General features: G+C 42.0%; 2 protein-coding genes across 3 annotated transcripts; both read left to right on the forward strand.

The window, feature by feature from the left end:
- Positions 1-4,321: 4,321 nt before the first annotated feature.
- On the forward strand, positions 4,322-14,760 carry BTBD1 (BTB domain containing 1). The gene is made up of 8 exons (XM_072345372.1): positions 4,322-4,825; positions 7,799-7,955; positions 8,527-8,632; positions 9,796-9,993; positions 10,260-10,452; positions 10,923-11,010; positions 13,224-13,370; positions 13,848-14,760. The coding sequence occupies exons 1-8, from the start codon at positions 4,416-4,418 to the stop codon at positions 14,004-14,006; spliced, it is 1,458 nt and encodes a 485-aa protein (XP_072201473.1). The 5' UTR covers positions 4,322-4,415; the 3' UTR covers positions 14,007-14,760.
- A 131-nt stretch (positions 14,761-14,891) lies between these two features.
- On the forward strand, positions 14,892-18,779 carry C10H15orf40 (chromosome 10 C15orf40 homolog). Of its 2 annotated transcripts, none has more exons than XM_072345662.1 (4): positions 14,892-14,991; positions 15,066-15,192; positions 15,740-15,867; positions 17,981-18,779. In XM_072345662.1, the coding sequence occupies exons 1-4, from the start codon at positions 14,917-14,919 to the stop codon at positions 18,071-18,073; spliced, it is 423 nt and encodes a 140-aa protein (XP_072201763.1). In that variant the 5' UTR covers positions 14,892-14,916; the 3' UTR covers positions 18,074-18,779. The 2 variants fall into 2 exon arrangements, with proteins under 2 accessions (XP_072201763.1, XP_072201762.1); XM_072345661.1 differs by having other exon boundaries at positions 18,150-18,779.
- The last annotated feature ends 4,394 nt before the right edge of the window (positions 18,780-23,173 follow it).

Raw genomic sequence — 23,173 nt, forward strand, 5'->3', positions numbered from 1 at the left:
GTAAAAATGAGTTAAAAAATGAATTAAAAGCTTCATGGTTGGGGCTTTTGTTCTATTTATTCATTTGCTGGGGGGCAGCTTAGACCACTTATAACTGAAACTCCCTGACATCTTTAAATCCAAACTATTCTATTTGTGAATTTCTTGCTAGTTGAAGGTACAAGACCTAATAAATAATGTTGTTTTGTAACTCACAGACTGCACGGTTTACCAGAGGCAACACAGTGTAGTTCATATGGTATGCACTTGGAGTCAGGAGGGCACATGCTAATGATCTGCTGAGGATCTGGGGGAATTCTCCAGCAGCAATCACACTACTAAAGAAACAAGCCAAGAGAAGGCAGTCATTAGTGTCCATTTCACTTACAAAACTGAGTATCGGTGCCCAAATCACGGAGCTTCTTTTTGTGTTACAGCCTGTCTACTCAGCAATGAATAATCTCAGGGAAAGAGACATTTTAGAACAAAATTAATAGGCAGCAAATGAGAGTATGTATGTCAGCTGTACTATTGACATAAACTGCAAGTGGCAAGAGTGTGGCTTCTCAGTAAGAATCTTGTTAATCATGTGGAAAGCAAAATGCTAGCTAAACACCTTGTTAGAAGTGGAGGAGATGTGTCTTCTGTCTGAAGTAATATCATGCCTTGACAGATTGCAGACATTTAGCACCAACTGAAAAGCAAAAATATTCACTGTTCAATCGTAAAGGTATCTTGGTAGGAAGCAGTAAGTGAAAAAAGGTTTTCCCCTCATTTGCTTCTCCAACTATGCAGTAACAGAGTGTGTGTGTTGTGTATGTATGTGATTGTTTAAAAACATGCCAAAGTATAACACTTTATAGAGCCAGCCGTGTCAGTGTTAGAAATGCTATTTAAAATAGGTACGTGGGGAGAGAATCTTCTAAGCCCTAATTAACCAGTTTCATAAAATGTTTTCAGATAAACAATGTGAAGAATGTTATTTCTTGTTTATCTTTGGGACATATGAGCATGCACAATGCAAACTGAAGGAGCTACCTCTGCAGCTGGAGTGACTCAAAATTTCCATGATGTTCGTGCCAGCCGTACACATAGTATTCTAACTTCGGATTCTGGAAATATCCTCAGGAATGTATTTATTAGCAAGAATTACTCGTAGAAATGATATGGCAAAGAATTAGAAAGTTGAAAACAATCTGCGACAGTTGCGTAAGTATTATTGTCAGCTTTAGATTACAAGATATTTTCTAATAGAGGAAAAGATACCAGCTGCTCTTATTTGGGATTTTTTTTATCAATATTATATAGGCATTATAAAAGACATTAAAAAATCCCTGCCCTTTAGTAGGGCAGCAATGTAAGACTGAATTTGTTTTCTGTGCTTGCATGGATCCAGTGCTCCAAAACTGCAAGGTCACATTACCTGTACTCTCCGATTGAAGCAGTACAGGTTAATGGAAACCAGAAAGAAAACAGTAATAACAACAGTAAAAAGATCAAGGCGATAACTTTATTGTTATTATTTTGAAAGCACTTTTGCTACGAATTTACATACAAGAATAATTTTAATGCTAATAGCAACTGTTAGGGGGATTCACAGCAATAGTGTGAATCAGATGTAAGAGATTTTAAGAATATAATTGAGCGTGGAAATGAAAAGCTGTTAAACTGTCCTAACAAGGAAGTTCAATCAGAAACAAATCCATGATTTACTCTGCATTCTTTTTCCTCCCAAAGCAGAGAAGAGGTACTACCTACTTACGAGAACAATTGCTAGTCCCTGTACAAATCCGTGCCAGCTCCAAAACTCAGATCATAACAACAAACAACCGCTTAGAACATACACAGAGCTGAGTTCATGTGAGGAAAAGAAGGAAAGGGAGGAGAATTTGAATGATTTCAGGAACAAACGTTTGAAAACAATATGATTTGTAACCCAAACCCTGCTGACAGATCTCACAGAACTGGCTGGGTTTCACTGGGAGGGAAGAATAGGGCCTCTGGGCAGGCACTCCTGTCTCTGGGACATCCATGGCATCACAAGTATCTCAGAAATCCCTGCAGTTTGATCACCAGATTCTTCAGTTCTTCAAAACAAGTCAATCCAGCTTCTCCTCTATCCTCTTGCTGATGGGGAAAGGAAACTCAAAACTTAGAAAGTTCTTTTATGAATTTCCATAGCAAAAAGTCACAGCATGAATTAACTCAGGCCATTACACAGGCCTTGAAATTGTGTTGCTCAAAAGCACGAACACTCCCTGACCTTCTGTTCTGCTGGCTAGCAATCAGTACAACCTTCATAGCTATATAATACAATACTGTTGAACTTTTGTCTGCAGCCGTTGACTTGTGGCCATTCTGTTACATGAGATCAAACAAAAGCTTCTGCTCGGGCCAATTTGAACTGCTACACTTATATGAGTTTTTTTTCCCCCTCGGTATTAATTCCTACTATATTTCCTAGATAAAATACTGAGCATACCAAGAAGGCAAAAGAACAGGACAGCATTTTAGTGACAATCACATGTAAGCCCTGTGTTTCTTTTCCCCTCTTTTTGTATTTTAAGACTCTAAATCTCTTTCATGCTATTTTCATTTCTGTTTCTTTTCCCTCATTTTTCATTGCCATCCCTTTTTCTTTCTTTCTTAGACTGTCTCATAGGTCATTCCTAGCTTTTCTCTCTTGCATGGTTCTCTCTTCCTCTGAAGGAGGCTGCCCCAACCACTCACTACCCTGTCTGTTCATCAGCCCACCTTTCCCCCTTTTCTCCTCAGCCCTCTTCCATATCAATTAGCTTTCTGCAGCATGCAGTGTGTTACTGACAGGATGTTCACAAAGCTCTCTGTCAGCCGGGCAGTCACAAATGTTGGTTCCCATTTGACAAACCAACCTGTGAACAATCACTGAAAGACAGGAGAAAGATAACAACGAAGAAAACTCATTAATGCCCAGGTCATCCCTTGGCTGGAAAAAAAAAATACTCCCAGACAATAATTACCCATCCACATTGTCACCATTCCCCTCGTGCTTTTTTTCCCCCAGTTCCCATGACAACTGATTCATTGAATTTCATTAAAAGCTGGCGTTTTACTCCCCTAAAAAGAGCTCTCAAGCTGCTTCCTCTGAGTGTAACAGGTACATGGCAATGAAGCAGCAAGCTGCAGTACATCTCAGCATCCAGGGTTTTCAGAACCTCAGCTATTGGAGGGAAACTGGGCTTTGCCTGTTTTCTGCTCCTTGTCCACCTTGGGGCAAGGAAAACACAAAGGTGCCGGTTTCGTTCTTCCAAGTCAGCAGTATGACTTTACTTTTAAATATAGCCTCTGTGCTACTTGCTGCTGGACGGTTGGTGTACTATGTCTTCTCGTGCCCTTTATCCCATTTAAATCGCTTCCATCTTGCCTAAGGTTCCCTAAAATTCGTTCTGAGAAGCACACCGCATTTTCCTGGTCTCAGTTTTGTCCTAATAATAAACCTAAACGCAGAGCGGTGACACACTATATTCCTCTTTTAGCCACACGCTGCCGCGAACGCTGACAAGCCAGCAGCTCTGACGAATACCTTTCAGCTCCGTACTTTAGATCGCTGCTGTATTTACACCAAAGCTCCAGCAGGTGGCAAAAGGATCCACCTTATGTCTCAAAGGGCAGCGCCGGCTGCGATGGGACCGTGACAGGACAAGCGTTTCTTCTCGCTTTCGTTCACTGAAAGCCACAAACGTATGACATCCATAACCTTATTCTGATCGTCAGTTTGCTGAGTTAATTCACACCGTTGGGCCGCTCCTGGGCCGAGGGTGCTAAATGTGATGGGAATAAACACACCCTGCCACATCCCTTCATGCTGCTCGGCTGTGTTTGCCCCCTCGTAGGATCAAAACGTCCGATGTGGAGGCACGCCTCGAACAGATGCTTTTGTACATAAATGGCACAGCACGAATACTCAAATGGCTCCATATTTTAATCTTATTCCAGAAATAGTTACAACAGGCGCCCACGCTTGTTTTGCCGGTTAATTATGTGTTATTATACCGAATCTGCGTTTCACGTGCCTTCGCAGCACAGCGTTATTCGGTCACAAACGCACCCAGACCAACCTCCACACTGCAGCACAGCACAACACAGCATAGTACGGCACAGCACAACATAGCATAGCACGGCACAGCACAGCACGGCACGGCACAACATAGCATAGCACGGCACAGCACATCACCTCACCCCCCCTTCTCACGTCCCACCACATCCCACCCGCCGGAAGTGGCCCCGCTCCTCCCGGCCGCCCACGCGCGGAACATGGCCGCGCCCGTCGGCTTCATTGCGCGTCTGCGCAGCGAGGAGCGCATGCGCAGGGAGCTGCTGACGTCGCTGCGCGCGGCGGAGATGCTAGTGCCGCCGGCTGAGTGAGGCCCGGCCCGGCGCGGCCCCTCAGGGCGGTGATGGCGGCCGCCGGTGGCGGTGCGCCCGTGGAGGCGCCTCCCGCCGCTACCGGTGCCGCCGCCGCCACCACGACCGCTAGCGCCGCCGCGGAGAGCGGCGCGGTGCTGCAGCGGGAGCCGCTGTACAACTGGCAGGCCACCAAGGGCTCGCTGCGGGAGCGCTTCGCCTTCCTCTTCTCCAACGAGCTGCTCAGCGACGTGCACTTCGTGGTGGGCAAGGGCGGCCCGCGCGGCGGCGGAGCCGGGGGAGCGCCTCCGGGGCCCGGCCAGCAGCGCATCCCCGCCCACCGCTTCGTGCTGGCGGCCGGCAGCGCCGTCTTCGACGCGATGTTTAACGGCGGCATGGCCACCACTTCGGCCGAGATCGAGCTGCCCGACGTGGAGCCCGCCGCCTTCCTGGCGCTGCTCAGGTCAGGCCCGGGGCTCGGGGTGGGGACGGCCGGCTGCGCTGCTCGGCCGCGGCCGGGAGTGCCGCGCCTGCTGCCCGCCGTCCGGCCGCAACCGGGGCAAGGGCACGGCGTCCTGCGGGCGGCCTGCGGGCGGCTGCTGCGCCCTGCGCTCCGTTCCGCGGGAGAAGCGGCCTCGTTCCGGAACGGCCGCTCGGTGAAGAGCTTCGGTGTCCCGTCGGGCTGTTTGGTTCTGTGTTTGCAGTAAGGCCATGGGGATTAGTGGCTCGGCAATCTCTGTTGTTACTGCCCGTCCGTCCAACAGCGCCAGGAAGGAACTGAAACCGTTGTACTGAGCTTTTCATTTCATTTGATGGTTTACTTAGAAGATTTACTCGTAGAATCGTAAAATATCCCGAGCTGGAAGGAACACATGAGAACCATCACATCCCACTCCTGGCTCCATGCAGGGCCACCACTCCTCTGACAACGAGCTTTTTATTTTTCAAAGGCAGAGCAAATTGTGTCCCTTTACCGAAGTAGTTACCATCCCTTTTGCAGTCACACATTTCAGATGGCTTTGGCTGGTGAGAACATGATGCAGAACACAGTTATTTGACGTGATGCACAAGTCACATAAGTGAGAGCAGGAGTGTGGTGATGGGGAAGTATGCAAAGTGGGTACTGGTTTCTGATTTGACCACAGTAGGGTTTGTTACAAACCTGTCTGCACTTTATTTTTACCCAGTGTAGTGGTAAATGGTCACAGAATGGTCCTGATAGATTCTCTGTGCATCAGGCTTATTGCTGAGGTCAGACAACTCATCTGCTGCTCAATGATAAGATATCTTTTTGCATTAAACAGATTTCTGTGATGAACATTTAGAAAACAAGCAACATTATTGCTTGGAAAGAAATGTGTATCTAAACTTCTTGTACTGGAAAAAAAATAGTAGCTTCATTTTTGTTTTGAGGTGAGAACAGTGAGGAGAATAATGGTGTTTTAGTAATTATGTTTAGTAATTATATTTAGTAATTATGTGACGTGTGTGTATGTAGATGTATAAAAGCCACCAGACAGAAGTTATAATGAGAGGTGCTTGTTTTGACTACATACATAAGCACAGAAGCAGGAGAGTTATGAGTAAGGCTAAGAAGTAGAAGTGAGCGTAGAGTTGCTGTTAGAAGCAAACAAAAGCCACCTTGTGTTTGCAGAGCTGGTAATGGCCAGGGAACTTTTGTAAGTACATTGATTATACTTGTATTGTGTCTAGACATCACCAGACTGAACTGCTGGAGTGGCTCAGGTTTGATGTTGTCTTTGTTATGGAATGGCTGGCAGCCTTTTAGAACAAAATTCAGTATTTTATAGTGCTCCCCCTCTAGACCCAGGCCTTGATACATATGCAACAAGCAAATATAAATTGAAACACCTTGTTAGAAACACACTTGAGGAGATCTTCTTTAACACAAACTAGTACTGGACTTCTTCTGTGCCCCCATACACTGTTCTTAATGTATACCAGCTGTAAGACAAGCTGTTTGTTTTTTCCTTGGTGTTGGCCACTGCTGACCTCGTATTTGTCATAAAGAAGTTGGTCAAATAATGATGAGTGCTTTTTGTAGGGCACTCCTTTAATCTTTGCAGAGACCGATTTGAAGTATAATTGCTTGGATCTGAGTTGGATCTTTGTATCTTCATGGCGAGGGAACATCAAGATAAAAGAAACATTGAAGTAATGCAAAAACTGTTGGAGATAATTTACTAGTAGTTAGAAACTGAACAGTTTTAACACCTGATAGTTACCAAGTTATTTTGACAGTGTTTCAGTTTTTCTTGTGGACATATTTATTCACTATTTTAAGTTGGCTGCAGCAGTTGCTCCCTTTTCTGACAGGAGAAGTGGTGTTCAGCCCCACTGAGCTGAGTGGAGGAAGAACTGCAGCATAAACACAGCTGTGCCAGTTCAGGCATGCCATGAATAGGAGCGTCAACACAGGCAGAGCTCTCGGCTCATGAGCAGAGAGGATTTTAAAGAGAAGACACACCTAGAGTTCTTTTTTATGAGCAGATGAATGCATTGTGATTATCCATCCATATACTAAAAGGAATCAGTATTATACAACAAGCACATTGCACTTTATTGCCATATATAATAGTTCTTATAGCTACCTTTTGATTTAGCATTTGTACTTCTTAGTAATCTCAAAAGACTTCTGGCTGAGAAAATTCCAGAGAAGTTTTGGTCTTGTCAAAAACTTGAAGTAAAGAAAAGCATGTTGAAAAGCGTAACTTAAACTTGTCTCAAGTAACAGCTGCTCAGTATAGATAGAGGGGTTTGTTTTTTATGGAAACTTCTATCTTTTGGTTTGCTGCTTTATGCTAAAATTTCAACAAATCATGTAACCTCACACAGTGCAGAGAAGCCAAAGCTCTTCTTGTGACAGTCTGCAGCAAGAATAGAAGAGTCAAGGTCATCTCTTAGAACTTTACTCCCATTTCCTCTCTGAGCACTAGAGAATGGTGACCGTGACATAAGACATTATCACATCAGACGTTGTTGACATTCTTCTCAAGAGTTGCAAGGAAGCTGATGTGCACTTTCAGTAGATTGAGATAAGTAATACAGCTGTAGAGAGTTACGTGTTGATATGTGTGAATACGGATCTTAGTAGTAAATCAAAAGAGCATACATTAATGCCTAAGTAAGTAATTTTGAAGCTCAGCTGTTAACAGTTTGGTGGTGGTGTATAACTAGGACAGCCAGATCAATCTTAGAGTAATACGGACTTAAAACAAATTTATGCCATTAGGTTAATTTTGTATTTTTTCTTCAATCCTTTAACTGTTATCCACAAGAAAATGCGACACAGAGAACTATTGCACGTTGGCAGTTGAAATCTCTGACCTATTTTCTAAATACAAAGAGACTGTCATTCTTGACTGCGCCCCGAGACGTCTGTTTATTATATATATTTGTATATGTTGATTTCTAGGTTTCTTTATTCTGATGAAGTTCAAATTGGTCCGGAAACAGTCATGACTACTCTTTATACTGCAAAGAAGTATGCAGTTCCAGCCCTGGAAGCACACTGTGTAGATTTTCTAACGAAGCACCTCCGAGCAGATAATGCCTTCATGCTCCTCACTCAGGTGGGTAAATTTAAGCTTAGTTTTGATTTTCTATGAAAATCAGTTTTTGGGGGGAAATGAGCATATAGTTTTACTTCACGGTGGATTTGCCATCACACAGTCTAATTTCTGTATGAAAATAGTTTTGTTGCTTTGTTGGCATTTTTGGAGTCTTTCTTGGCTTTTAATGATATTAATGTAGAGGAAGAAGAGAAAAATCTTCTCTGTTTATTGTATGATATACTGGGACACTTCAGATGGGGTCGGCTTATTATGTTTATGTGAATATCTCAATTGGTTGTTTGTTTTTTTGTTAAGACAGTTTGCTGTAATGGATTTGTTGTCTGCTTCTTGAAATTATATTTCCCAAACTAAAAATACAAACATGAAGGAAAACCTGCAGTGTATTTTCAATTACATTCTCCTTTTGGAATTTAAGTGCCCTGGAAGATAAAACCACAAGATCTAGAGAAATCATCCTATTGTATTTTCGACCTGTACTAGATTTAAAAAATACTTGCTGCTTAGAATCAGTAGCTTAACAAGGTGTTTGCAACAGCAAATTAATTACAGATCTATTTTACTTTCTTAGGCTCGTTTGTTTGATGAACCTCAGCTTGCTAGTCTTTGTCTTGATACGATAGACAAAAGCACTATGGATGCAATAAGTGCAGAAGGATTTACTGATATTGATATAGGTAAGTTCCTTCTTGTGTCTTAAGTATTAAACTTCCAAAGGGAATCATACTGTTTTGTTGCTACGTGCTACTTCTCTTTTCAGGGTTGCACAAATCAGATACAATGTATGGAATATGTTTAAAAAAATAAAAATCTAAAATGGTTTGAAATTCTGTTTGTAATTCTTCTGATTTCTGTGTTTTTTCTTTTAAAAAAACCAGCAGTTATAAATCAGTTTGCTTAGATTTGATTGTTACTATGCATTTCTGTATAAGATTTCACTCCTGTTCATCTAGATTCAGTCACAAACTCGGGCTGAAAGAAGATATTCCAGCTGCTTCAACATCTTGGGTTCAGTGGACTTATACCCAGACTGTGAATGTTGATCTCTACTTTTGATAAATCTCAAATTCAGCCTGCGTTTTTGATATACATTTTATAATAGCAAACATATCTTGCTCAAATTCAGGGCATATAAAAACTTCTGAAGAAGACAATGTGAATGTGAAACCGGCTTTTTAGATTCATCTTCTATGATAAAGTGAGAGGAAAACTTGAACAGACTAAATGTTAAATAGCCTATAGATTTTTGTTTTGTTGTTTTGCTTAAGTTGTTTATAAAATGCAACAGTGAATAAGAAGTACAGGAGAAGCTGCTCCTGTAAAATCCATGCACCTTTCCTCACGCCCTGTGTTCCACCTTCAGGCTTTGCGGGAGGCAGATGTGTCAATGTTTAAAATCCTTTATGTTTAAACTGGTTTTGTGTGCACTACTGCTCTGTGTGTCTGTGGTTGATTCAGGCTGGCAGGCGGGTACTTGGATGAGAATGTGGCAGTGCTGTCATGAATTGTTTTTCTTCATAGTGGACGTTAACCACTTTACACGATTACTGCCAGTAATCATCTTGCCATAGCTTTGGAAATTCTGTAGAATACTGGTTGTCACTTTGTAGATTATGTGTGGTTACACTCGTATGAATCAAGAGGAAAGTTTACATGCTGTCTTCAGGAAGAGAAATAATTTTGTTTATTTTTAGCTTGGAGTCCCTAAATTATTTGAAGATTTTTTTTTAGGCACAGGATATATTGTGTGATATTATGAATGTTCTTGGTGTTTACGTATTAAGAATACTTAAAATATGTAGAACTTGTGATCTACATCTGTTAACATTTTTCTTTATAGACACATTGTGTGCAGTTCTAGAAAGAGATACCCTTAGTATTCGAGAAAGCAGACTCTTTGGAGCTGTTGTTCGTTGGGCAGAGGCTGAATGTCAAAGACAGCAACTGCCTGTGACATTTGGAAACAAACAGAAGGTCCTTGGAAGAGCTCTTTCCTTAATCCGGTTTCCATTAATGACTATCGAAGAGTTTGCAGCAGGTGAGTTTGGGGATTCTTTCTCTTACTGTTAGACCAAAGCTGTGCACTGCTCACCTGTGAGCGCTGAGATGCTTAACGCTCTATTATGCTGTTAATACCTAACTAATAAGTATTGTGATGCAATCTTAAGGAGAGGAAAACATCCTCTGTAGTATACCCTGGCTACTGGAAAATATTAGCGTCATCCTTGGTTTGCAAATAAATGTTTAAATGCAACAGTTGGAGTAGTTCTTAGAATTACCTTAGAAGTTCTTTTCTTTTTGCAGGCCCTGCTCAGTCAGGAATCTTGTCAGATCGGGAAGTAGTAAATCTTTTTCTACATTTTACTGTCAATCCTAAGCCAAAAGTAGATTATATAGACCGACCAAGATGTTGCCTCAGAGGAAAAGAATGCAGCATTAACAGGTTCCAACAAGTGGAGAGTCGCTGGGGCTACAGCGGAACAAGTGATCGCATTAGGTATGGCTTTGGAAACTATTTGAAGGAGAGACACAAGTGTGGGAAGAAAGGCAGGGTATTACTCAACTTCTTCTTTTCAGTGTAAGATACAGTAACAAACATGTATCAGAGAACCAAGTTCAAAAGTCTGGAGTCCTGGGGTGTTTGCTGCATATCTAGTTTTAAAATACTAAGGCTTGGTCTGTTTTTATTTCAGCAATACTCAAATAAATAAATAAAATTAGGTTATTTTAAAAAATAAAATTAAAAATTGAAAAGCTCAGTGGATTAGCAAAATGTGACACTATGAAGCTGATACTTTAATAAGATGGGTTTTTTTTTCCTTACTATTGACATCTAAGTGCAAAACACTATTGAAAATATGAATGCAATGCAATTTCTGGTTTAGCTTTCTATAATACAATAGGAGTCTTTCTTGCTTGCCTGGGAAGAAGTTAACACACCCATCACAGTTGCTTCTGTTTTACTAGGTTCACAGTTAATAGAAGAATTTCCATAGTGGGATTTGGATTATATGGATCTATTCATGGACCCACAGACTATCAAGTTAATATACAGGTACAGTATGTTAATATACAGGTACAATATGTTCTATATATGCTTATTTAAAACTATGCTTAATACAAAAGGTTTGGAGTACATTTGAATAGAGTAGAAGCAGCCTGATACATCAGAATCTAACCTGTTTTATCCCCAGCAGTCAACTAGATGACTAGGGAAACGTAAGAACAATATAAAACTTTCCTTCCTTTTCGGTCTATTCTTCAGTCGTTTCCAGAATAGGTATTTCTTGAGACTGGTTTGGCCTTTCTGTTGGTAACTCCCAATGAATCATGCTGTGGAACACTTGTATGGTCTAACCTCAAATTCCTCTAAGTTTTCTATAAAGGAGTTTCACAGCTTTATAATCTGTTCAGTTGTGCATTAAGTCTGTCCTCTTAATAAGATTTCTAGTAATTCAGGAAAGAATTCTGTAATTATCATTAGCAGCTGTCAGAAATCATTGACATATCATATGCAATGACTGCCAAAAAAAGTCTGCTAAAAAAGCCCACTGTGTCATCATGAAGGTACTGGAAAAAAGATAAGATGACACTGTGTTATTTCATGAAAGCAGAGTATGCTCACATCTTGAGTACTGTGGGAAGTATTGGTCTCTCACTGTAAAGTGTGGAGGGTAGTGAAAAGAATAATGACAATTATTCATAAGCTACTGCTTTATGAAAGTGAGACCAGAAAGGCTAGGACCCTTGCATTCATGGGGGGGGGGGGGGGGTGATGGGGAGATGAGAGCCACACTTAGGAGAGCAGTGGGTAAGGTATCCTTCTTTTGGATCTGATCGTATTTGAACGTGTTCATTCATCAATAGCAAACTCCTCAGAAGATTGTAGAAGAGAGATGTACGCTAATTCTTTCCTAATGGAATAGTTCTGGATGTTGGGGGAATGCAGCTCAGACTCTTATTTTAGCTTCTTTTGAGCCAGCTTCCTTATTTTCCTTTTTGAAGTTCAGCACAGCTGTGGTAGATTTGATTTTGTTGTTCGTGTAGGAATGTTGACTCTAAGTATATTACGGACACTGTTACATAGTGTTTCCATTATGAAATTTTAAATCTGATCCTGCTAATCACTCAGTACCAAATGAAGGGTTGTGTTTCTTCCTACTGAGCAAGTGGTGGGCAAGCTCACGAAATGATTGGTGATAGTAGCTAAAAATGTCCCCTCTGCTTCGTGTCCTGGTTTGACACTTGCCCAGTCTGAGAGGCTAGTCGAAGATACCACTGAAATTGTATTTCCTGCTCCCGTAGCCTGTCTGATCTCTCTTAGCATGTTGTGCTGATAACTGCCTTCTCGTAATATTAATCCAGCACTGTATCTTCCCCTTTGAAGTGTGGAATTTCCATTCCATTTGAATTCTCTTACTGAGTTTAGCTTTGATTTGATTTGAAGCTCATTCTGCGGCTGCACGGTTACTCTGCTGTGCGTGTCAAAGCCTGGCACTATAACATTGCATTGATTGACCGGGTGTGTGGAAAAACTTGTGAAAGAGCTTGTGACTTCAACTAGGGCCAGGCGCTCCCCTTCTTATTTATCCCCACCTTATTTGATAGACTTCTAGCATTTGTTGGTAATTTTGTTTCAGCTTATTTCTTCACATTGTATTTAAAGAGCAGTTTGTCTTCAGTTTCCTGTTCGATGCTTACTGCTCTGTTGTGTACTTAAGGACAGGAATTCTGTGTCTGTCTTTTACAAAATGATTATGTTGTCTTCCCTCTGTTTTCTTCTAAGAATACGTCATTGACTGTTCATCTGTAAAATCTTGTTTACTGAATGAGCCACAGCCAGTGAAACATTTAGGTCCAGCCTCATGTGATTCTCTCATGTGGGCTGTGTAGGTGTGCAAAGATCAGCAAATCTAAGTTACGGGATCATGTGTAGTTTATTAAGGTCAAAAGCAAAAGGTTTAAGAGCTATTTATCTCCTCTCAGACAAAGCCTTTAACCTGGTTGCTTCGGTATTGCTGGATTGAACATACAGAACGGACAGCCTGTGTGAAACTCAGAATCTGTGGTTCAGCACAAGGCCGGGTCAGCTCTCTTGGTATTATTGTTAGGAAATTATAGGTACCATTTAATCTGAGAGTGCACTATTGTTGTAATTAAACTGGGTGGGATAGGCAGGTGTTTTCTTGTAACGTTCCAGTGTGTGTACGGTGAGAACCTTTCGCAAGTTTGTAAATCTAAAAACACAGTTTTCATATTTTTCTGCAGATAATTGATTATGAGAAGAATCAAACCCTAGGACAAAATGACACTGGATTTAGCTGTGATGGAACTGCCAGTACATTCAGAGTGATGTTCAAAGAGCCTATAGAGATTTTGCCAACAGTTTGCTACACGGCCTGTGCAACGTTAAAAGTAAGAATGCTTAACAGTATAAAATATTAGAATGATGCAAAGGTTTATCAGTTTTGTGATGGGAATGTGTCGTCTTGGTCTTATTCTAGGCTTTGTGAGAAAGGAAGCAGTAGCTAAACTGGCAATGTTTAAAGCTGCTTTCTTTCTGTTCTGTGCCACAGCACGGAATTTATAACTGGATTCTTTGTGACTTCCCAATTAAAGGAGTTAAAACGAGTCCTAATGGAAGTCACTGTGGTTCTGTGTGGGCAAAAGCACTATTTGGAATATTTAATCTGACAGCTGTCTTCATCAAAACTTGTTTGATTTCTTTTGTTAAGGACTAGCTATAGTCAAGAACACTGGCAGCTTTCTTTTCTCACTCTTAGACATTTTTTACTGTTAAAGTGATCTAAGTCAGCAGTGTTTGAACTTCAGCGCTGTATGGGTCATGCTCGCATTTCCATTCTGCTGCTAATCTCCACTGCTGTTTTTCAGGGTCCTGATTCCCACTATGGAACAAAAGGATTGAAGAAAGTAATCCACGAATCTCCTACTGCTAGCAAAACCTGCTTTGTCTTTTATAGCTCACCAGGTAACAATAACGGTACATCGATAGAGGATGGACAGATACCAGAAATAATATTTTATACATAATTTCACACAATCATCTACATGGCACAGCATATCGGTGGACTTGCACTGTCACCCACAGTGAGTTGGCAGTGCTGTGAAATGACCCGAACGTGTCAAAACAGAACTGACTTGTTTGAGAAGTACCAGGAGAGCGATTTTACCTGCGGCGTGGTTGGTGGAACCTCATGTAACTTTTAACAAAGTGTGGGTTAAGTACTCTGTATGCTGAAGATTGTTTTGAATGGTATGTTGTGATTTAATGGCTTTGTATTTTGAACCCTTCATTTCTCATATAGTTGAATTCATTTCTTGAACTGGAAGATACGTACTGGTTATGAAGTTCATCTGTACGTGTTCCTCAGCTTCTCTCACAAAGTCGATACCTCTGCTGCTGTGCTCCCAGCTTGCACTTCTCTGTAAAATAACCTTGGAATGACCCCATGGACAAGAATTGCTACTAATTATTTGTTTTTCTTCTCCCCGAGTACATCAGCAAAGCTGGATTCATATTGCTATGATGGACTTAGCGCTCCAGGCAGCGTCTGCAGCTGCACTGAGGAAATGCTATAACAAATTCTTCCATGAATGGATCTTTCCAGAATCTCTTTTAATTAAGAAGGGCTGTTTTGGAATATGGAGCTTGGTTATGGAAATAGCCACTGTATATACATATGTGCCTATAGGAAAATGTACAATGTGAAAATGGGAATACAAGCCTTGTAATGATATTATTTTGACTGGGTAATCTAATACTAAAGAATTATTACAAACTATGGCCTATTTGCGTGCAACTCGCTTTGTGCTCACCTGCTGCCGGCCCGGCATGTTTGTAGTGTTGAAGTCCCAGGGCAGGGCTCTAACGCCCGCATTCCGCGCATGCGCAGGCGGGGAGGCGGGGCTAGCGCCGTTCCCGGAAGGGCCGCGCCGAGCCATGCTGGGCCTCGCCGGCTTCCGTCAGCGGCTGGCGGCTCCGCTACGGGGCGGCGGTGGGGCCATGCCGCGGAAGGTGCGGGGGGGTCGGCTGGGAGCGGCGCCCAGCGCTTCGTGCCTGCGGCCCCGACGCCCGTTTCTCTCTTTTAGGGAAAAGCGGCCGGGAAGGAGCACCACGAGCCCGGCGCCGCCGCGGGGCCGGTGGTGGCAACGGGCGACGGCGGCGTGAGGGTGTCGGTGCGCGCCAAGCCCGGCTCCCGCTGCAGCGCCGTGACAGGTGGGCGCCGCCGGGACACGGTTGTGTGTGGTGCGGTGCGGCTGGGAGCCGGGACAGCTGCTGCACCGGGGACGGAAACTGCAGCAGGTTTAGGCTGCCATTGTGCAATAACGCGAGTAAATTGTAGAAGCTGGGGCAGAGTAGAACTGGGCGTGCAGAACACGTGTTTCGCTCTGTACGCTCGGGAGGCACTGAGCGATTCGGTGATGTTTCCCAAGGCTAAAGGCAGTGAGGAGGTTAAAGGTTGAGGCAGCGCGCTGCCCGCACGGCTGCGGTCCTTGGGCCGACAACTAACGGGGCGCAGCGTGAGGCGGCGCTGTGGCTGCAGCACGACCGGGAGCCTCACCGCTGTGCCCACGGCTCCCGCTGACACCGGGCTGATGGGAGCCTCGCGCTCGGTACTCGCTAACAGCCTTAAGGGGTTTGAAGGTGCTCAGTTCCCGCTGATCTGGGACTTCCCTGGGTTTAAAATTAAAATGCTTTTGAAATACATAAACATTCATTAATAAATATTTGGAGCGTGAAACCTTTCCGTTCTCTGTTGTAGATGTGACAGCCGAGGCAGTAGGTGTGGCTATTGCTGCACCACCATCAGAAGGGGAGGCGAATACAGAGCTGTGCCGATACCTCTCTAAGGTGCTAGAAGTGAAGAAGAGTGACGTTATTTTAGAGAAGGTACTGCTTCCCCCCCCCCCCCAACCTCCCCTTATTCAGCTGCACTGTGAATTCTAGGCTCTGGAATGTTATTCATTGAGTACAGCAAGCTGCTCTCCCAAGTTCACTCCAGAAGGCATTTGAAAAGCTTTTAATTGACTTAATAGGATGATTCACTAAGGGAGGAAAAAAACTGGGATAAGAAGAACCACAGCTGATCTTAAGATCTTTAATCCAAATAGTTCCAATTCTGTGTTTTCAAGAATGCATTTGGTTCGTGCCTTCTGCGGCTCTTAAAGAGTCTCTTGTTTCCATTTCAAATTCAGCTCATATAATTTGTGCCTGGCAGAAAATGTGCATTTTTAGGGAAAAAATCGCATTCATTTTTTGAAGGCACTTCTGTTTTCTGACCAGTACCTGTGGCGTATAGAGTAGAGTGTATGTTGGGCCTTAGGTGTTTCTTGATACGAGCTGTGCTGTGTGTTGACGCTTGTTGACTGTTTTAGGTGGAAACTGCTTTATTCATCACACCGAATAAATATTTAATTGCATCCATTCGTTGTACTTAAATGTCAGTTTTTCCAGCCGTTCTACTATAAACTCTGTGAAGGTGAGGACTCAATGGAAATGGTGCCTCTTATTTTTCTATATTTAATGCACTAGTTGGAGAAGTCTTTTAAAAGCTGGTCAGTGGCAATATGATCAAAGAGCTGAGCCCTGCTTTGGGGAAAGGTAGAGATGCTGGTTTCCTTATTATTTTTTTTTTTTCATAGAATTATATAATGGCCTGGGTTGAAAAGGAACGCAATGATCATCCATTTTCAATCCTCCAGCTATGTGCAGGGTTGCCAACCACAAGACCAGGCTGCCCAGAGCCACCTCCAGCCTGGCCTTTTTCCTGACTCCTGGGGAGATTCTTTCTTTCTGTCAGCATTTTACAAATTACAGTTTTCCTGCCTTAAGGAGTTGTTCAAACTTAACTAGATTAATACAAGTGCTAAGCAGAGCTAAACATAAAAGAGACCAATGTTTTCTGACCTTCTTAACTCAGTCGTTCTGACCTCCAGTGTCCTAATAATTACAAGCTAGTGTTTGTCTTCCTCAGAACACTGTTTGTTCTTGGTGGAGCACTGTGTTAAAGTTTGTGCTTTATTTGTGTTTTTCCATTCTGCTATGCTAGGTGCACACACTGAGTGGGTTTTGTACTGGTTACTCTCTCCTGTGTGCTACTTGCTTCATGATAAGTGATAACACTGACAAAACAATCCAATGTGGCGTGATTTGGTATAATACCAGGCTTGCCATGTTTCTATCCAAAGGGCTTGATTTTCTTTATCAGCTGCCTGGGCTGCTTCAAAGGACTGTTTTTCATTTTTAAATTCCTGCCTTATTTCCACATAGCGCGGTTAAAACATTTCCCTCCTTCAGGATGTTCTAAATGGGTCTTCCCAGCTTTTTGTTACGAATGGATTACAATGTAGTATGTTTCTTTCTCTTGTTTTTACTGAATCCTGGCAAATATGTAGCTTTAAACAAAGTGAAATGAAGTTGCAAGTTTGCCAGTTCCTAAAGCAGCAATTTTGTCTGTAATATAAAAACAAGCCAATAATATTTAAAATAACAGCTATTTGAATCCAAGTGTTTTATATGCTACATACAGTGCAGTTTGTTATCATTTAGTTGATGTTATCAGCTGGAGAGTTCAGCTTAAGAATAACTAACACTCTGTGGGAGGCAGTGTTGAAGGAAGATCTGAAAGTCCACATCTACCAAATGGTTGCAGTAACTTTTTAAAACCTCAAACAAGATACAGTTGGAATTTTGCTTCTAGCTTATATAGTTGAATAATGGAAACTTACCATTCCTTGCTTTTTGTTCTAGTCTATAAGAAAGGCATAAATTCAGGGCATGCTCTGGGAGCTGCAGCTGGTTTTAAAAGGAGAATAGATAGGGCTGGTTTTGACCTTTAAAATAACAAAAAAGGATGTTGATGAACCATTTCTGGCGCCTGCTAATTCTGCTGGGAATTATTTTAAGTATCTACGTGATGTGTTGGCATCATAGTGAGCTTCTTGGAAATGTGTGTTTTGGTGGTGATTCTCTGCAAGATGACTTTTGTGTGTGTCTAACACAGGGTGGTAAATCACGTGACAAAGTGGTGAAGATTTTGGCATCAGTGACACCAGATGAAGTATTAGAAAAACTGAAAAAAGAAGCTTCTACTTGAGCTAAAACAGTGGAAAATGGACGGGTGTACTGCATCTTGGTGGGCAGACTGATGGGTTTTTTTCTTATGTAAATAGGTCCTTCTTGGAATTTGGATACTGACTGGGAAAAGACTTGCTCCTGTGCCTCCCCCTTCCTTTGTTGATATGACTGCTGTAAAGCTGAACTGTTTCTGTAGGTTTGGTAGGAAAAGTTGTGTTTGCTGAGGTTCTGTGTCTGCTTCTGTCAGTAAGACTTGTCCTCTTCCCTGCTCTCTCAGGGTTTCTGAATGCAGCAAAATTTGGTTCGTAAAGCAGAAGACTTGGAGTGATGGACTTCAAAGGCATCAGTACAATGTGAAACACAAAACAATCAGTCTGGGTGTTACAGACCCTAGAAGTGTTCTCTTTAATATCTGGTGGCTGGTGTTGGGTGTGGTTCCACACTATGTCATATATGCATATCTCAAATTAATGTATTTAAAGCTAATATGTATACTACAGTTGGTTATCACACAGTCAAGCTAAAACCAGAATTACTTGCATAACTGAATCAAAATCAGAATTTCACAGTACAAAAAAGGTGACCCAGCACCTAATGACTGCATACATAGTGGCACTTTGCAGTAGTCTGTATTTAGTGACCTGAAACGCGGAGCTATAATTGTGGTAGCTCTGCAAAATGTATCTCAAGTGTTACGACTTTTTAATAAAAAGGGCAAAAAATATCACCAACCTTTGTTTTGCGTTTACATCCTTAACAAAAACATGACTTCCCAGATGTCACGTACTAGAACGTTACTTCGAAACAGAACTACTATGCAGTTTTTCTTTGGTTTAAAAATGAAAGCTGTCCTACCCTGTAGCAAAGCTAGTGGAGTCATAGGTAGAACAGAACAAGAAATCTGAAACAAAATGGGCAACTGTAGCCCAGTCTGAAGGGTAATGAGAAAAGTGGACTTTTCTTAACATGGTTCAGGGGGCAGAGTAAGAGTTACGTGTGAGAGATAACACATGCATCTGGTTTTTGAATTTGCTTTTTCATCTGAGTCACCAGTGATGACTGAAACTGTTTTATCTTTACTATGATTGTCGTACTTCATACATCTAGAAGTACACACACACATCTGTATTTATACCTAAGGTAAAAAAAACAAAACAAAATAGCAGTAATGTTACAAATGCAAAAGCTGCAGCGAAATTCCTCTCGGCAGCGTCATCTGCTGCAAACTTTAGCTCACAGGTTCCATCTTTCATGGTTGAAAAGCTTTTGGTTTCTCAAATGTTCTGCTTCCTATTATCCTAAATATTGCAACAATCATTTTTAGAGTTGGAGAACTAACATTTGTCACCTCCGTGAAGGTGTCTTATTTTAGGAGATTTTATGAAAAATCTTGTTTGGACTGTGTTTGGGGAACTAAGTCTAAATTGTGACTGGTATTTACTTAATGTTTTGCACCTGGGCTGCTTATTTTCTCTGCTTTATGGCAAGCCATACATAGCCTCACTTGTATTTGCTTTCCAGACCATATGGGCCTATTTCTCTGTACTGTTCTATCATCTTTGGTTTGCAGCTCATTGCCATTTTGTCTGTTGTTGCCCAGCAGAGGGGTGCCATGTCTTGCAGAAAAGTCAAAGGAAGCAAAAAGTAAACATTTTGTTTTTATTTATTTCTCAAGCTTTTGTTTACTGTGAGTGGAAAAAAGCAATGCGAAGATGGAGGAATCCTGCCTTCCTAGCATGCATCCTGAGATGAATTCTGCAATAGCTGTTATAAACATTTCTCAGGAAGCTGGTAGCATGTGTTACACGGCATGTGTTAAATACTGTATTGAAATACTGTGTGATGCTTTACCAGGACCGTGATGGAGGCGGGAGCTGGGTAGGCAGGTGTGGTGTTTGAGGTACACTGGTCTTTGGTGCTTATCTACAAAAGTAACCAGTTTAATCTTTTGGTTCCCTCTCTGCTTTTGTTCAGCCTGCTGTCTCTGGGAGCAGTATGGCAAAGAAAGCCTTCACGTAACGAAAACAGAACTTATTTAATATCACCAATCTAAATTACTTCTGAAGGATAATATAAATAACCTTGGAGTTTCTGTGTCTGAGAAACTCTTATATCAAAGTTTTCATGCAGTCTCCCCGTTATAACTGTAATATCTGAGTCATTGATGTATTTGTCCTGATGACATGCCTGGGAGGCAGGAAGATATTGCTGATCCATGACACAGCAAAGAGGCACAGTGGAGGTAAGTGGTTTGTGCGCCCAACAAGATGTCAGTGCCATAACTGTGATTTAGGCCTGGCTTCTTTACATCATATATTGCAGTCCAAGCCCATCAACTCTCCTCATGAGCACAGTGGAACACTTTAGTGCTATTTACCAAATGGTGGTAGCAAATATTTTATCACTTCTCAGCAGTATGTATTTTTAGTAGAGCAGTGCCTTTTTACTTGTTGGTCACCTGTTTATCCGTGTGCCTAAAAGTATCCTTTTATTTAAGCAACATGATCGTTTGACTGCTTGAAATCCTGCTACTTACCGAAGCTCTGCCCTCATTTCCTAATGTTTTGTCTGACTGACCTCAGTAAGTTCTAATGTGATTTCATATCTGAGTTGTGGGCAGTCTGTGTATTTTTGTATGTAATTGAGTTACTTGAACATGGAAGGCAGAAGTTGTCCAAATACATTCTGTGTCTATGCAGTCCTATGGTGTAGAACATTCTTGCTCTTTCTTCCACCCAATTAACGTTTATTTTCTAAAATCACACTTTGAAAGTAGGTATATGGTTTCATTGGAGCACTACTCTAATATGCTAATTAAGGATATTGAACTAAATCCGCTGAGGCTGGCCTCCTTGCTCTTTCAGTTTCAGTCTACTCCATTTATCATCTGCAGCACATCCCCATTTCTGCTTTTAGTCCCACATGGTTTTAAATCCCCATTTCTTCCTGTATCATCAGTCTAAATAATCCCATGTAATTGACAACTTTGTCAATAACTGGCAGTGGCAATTTACCAGAAAATGCAGTTTAATATCTTCCTTCCTTCAGCCTCCAGGAAGACAGATACACCTGCTCCTTTTCCTCATTACCTTAGGTCTCTCTCCGTTTCCTCTCTCCTGCTGTTTATTTGCATATGTAAAAGCTGGACCAGCTGAATCTACCTTTCATTATTATTCCAGCCCACTATTTTCCCCTCCTAATGTTTTTCACCTTTATCCCAGGGGGATGATTCACTGCCACATTAGTGTGAAAATGTGCTGCCGTCTCCTCCTGGGAGTGCAGTGCTTTACCTGCATGCAAACCCTCTCTTGCTTACTACTCTCTCCCCTAAGTGCAGCAGCCTTTCTTGGGTCCTCTTGATGTAGCTAACACACGATAAACAGCCGGAAAGCTGCTGAAGAAATGAAATACTTGCCTAAATGGAAGAGTCTGATACTTCTCTAAGGTAATGGGAATTCATTTCTTCCTGATCCTTTATATGTAACTTTTCAAGTAATTGTTGGTAAGCCATGTAGAACTTTGTTTTCCTCTATAAATACTTCATTTGTTTGCTTTTGTATTGTCTCAAGAGCTGGGAAAGCTGAAGTGACAAAGTACCATCTTACTGCATGCAACTCAGTCTTTAGAAAGTTGTTTGAATCCCATTTTAAGTTTATAAGTTCATGTGGAAAAAGAAACATTAAAAGAAAGTAATGCTTTAGCAGTCGGTCACTATAGAAACATGCTGTAAAGGTAACAATTGACCATGGCCTTAAAGAGAAAAGAATGTTGAAATGAACAACAAACGTTCAAAGCCTCTTTTGTGCTGCTCAGATGAAGCAGTCTGCCCTATGAGAATAACTGGGGTTACAAATGATCATCCTGGGGTAATTGCTGTGAAGCTGCTTTTTTTCCTGTTACATGGTAGGTGTGGAGTGCACTTGGGAAGGGCTAGCAGCACACTGTGCTGCAGTTTTCTTTTCTGATGTTCAGGAGGTTTGTGAGGAGTAGCCATGGCAGCAGTATCCCTACAGGTGCTCAGCTCCAGCAGCTGCCTCCCCAGCACGAGTCCCTGGGCCCTCTTGCTGCCCTCTTGCTGCCCTCTCGCCTTTGCTGCTGGTGTTTCAGGTGAGTGCCCTCGAGCAGGACCAGGCTTGGGGCTGTTTCTGCTCTGTATTTCTTCCCTCAGCATTCTTGCTGGTGCTTATCTCCTTAGATGCTACCACTTTATCGTTCTAATTCCTTGGGGCTTGACAGCACTTTGAGTGAATTTGAATGCATGTTCATTTTGGAAGGGGAAAAAAGTCCTTGTGAGATAATCTTTGCAGTCAGAGAGCAAAGCCGTCCCTCTAGTGGGGCCCTGCAGCAGCTTTGTTGCCTCCTGGCATTCGCCCTTTAATAAAATGTCTCCTTTTGTCTTCAGTAAATCTGACAGCAATCAGCTAGCACATAGTTGAGGTCGTGTTCCTGCTACGAGGAAAGATTTCTATTTGCTACTAGGATGCACTTCTGAACAGGAATTTTCTTCATTATTTCAGCTGCTTCTTTGCTGCCTTTTGGCAGTGAAAATGCAGCCTGTTCCTAATATACGTGATAGGTTCATGGGGTTTGTTTATTTCTTTTTTTCTTTTTGTTTGGAAACCATGATTAAGCTCATCGCTGTCTGAATATCAGTCCTAATACATACCAGCCAGGCAAATTGGACTTGACTAATTTCACTTAATAAGGATGTCTGATTCTGCTCAGTCACTTCCTCGCAGAGTTCAGGTTCAACTACTAAAGCAGACCCTGAGCTTTCTGGTAAGGTATTTTTAAAAGATGATCAGCTTCTACTGAAGTTCTTCAGCCTTCTTTTTGCTGTGATTTCTGTCATTTATCAGCTAGAATTAAAAATAATAATAATAATCTTTTTTTAATGAAGTGCCAGGTGATATTTCTGGCAAGGTGTGAATGTGAATCGAGAGCATCTGAAAACAATGATTTGATGAGAGCTGTCATTAAACTGCACTCAGGGAAGCAAGATGAAAAGAGGTGTTGTGCCAGCTTCATTGAGGTTGGCATTGTATGGGAATTTGAAAGGGTTTTTATTTTATCTTCCTGTAAAATAGATCTCCATGAGATAGAGGTTTTTTTCTGGCTT

The sequence above is a fragment of the Excalfactoria chinensis genome, chromosome 10, assembly GCF_039878825.1.
Source record: "Excalfactoria chinensis isolate bCotChi1 chromosome 10, bCotChi1.hap2, whole genome shotgun sequence".
Lineage (NCBI taxonomy): Eukaryota > Metazoa > Chordata > Aves > Galliformes > Phasianidae > Excalfactoria > Excalfactoria chinensis.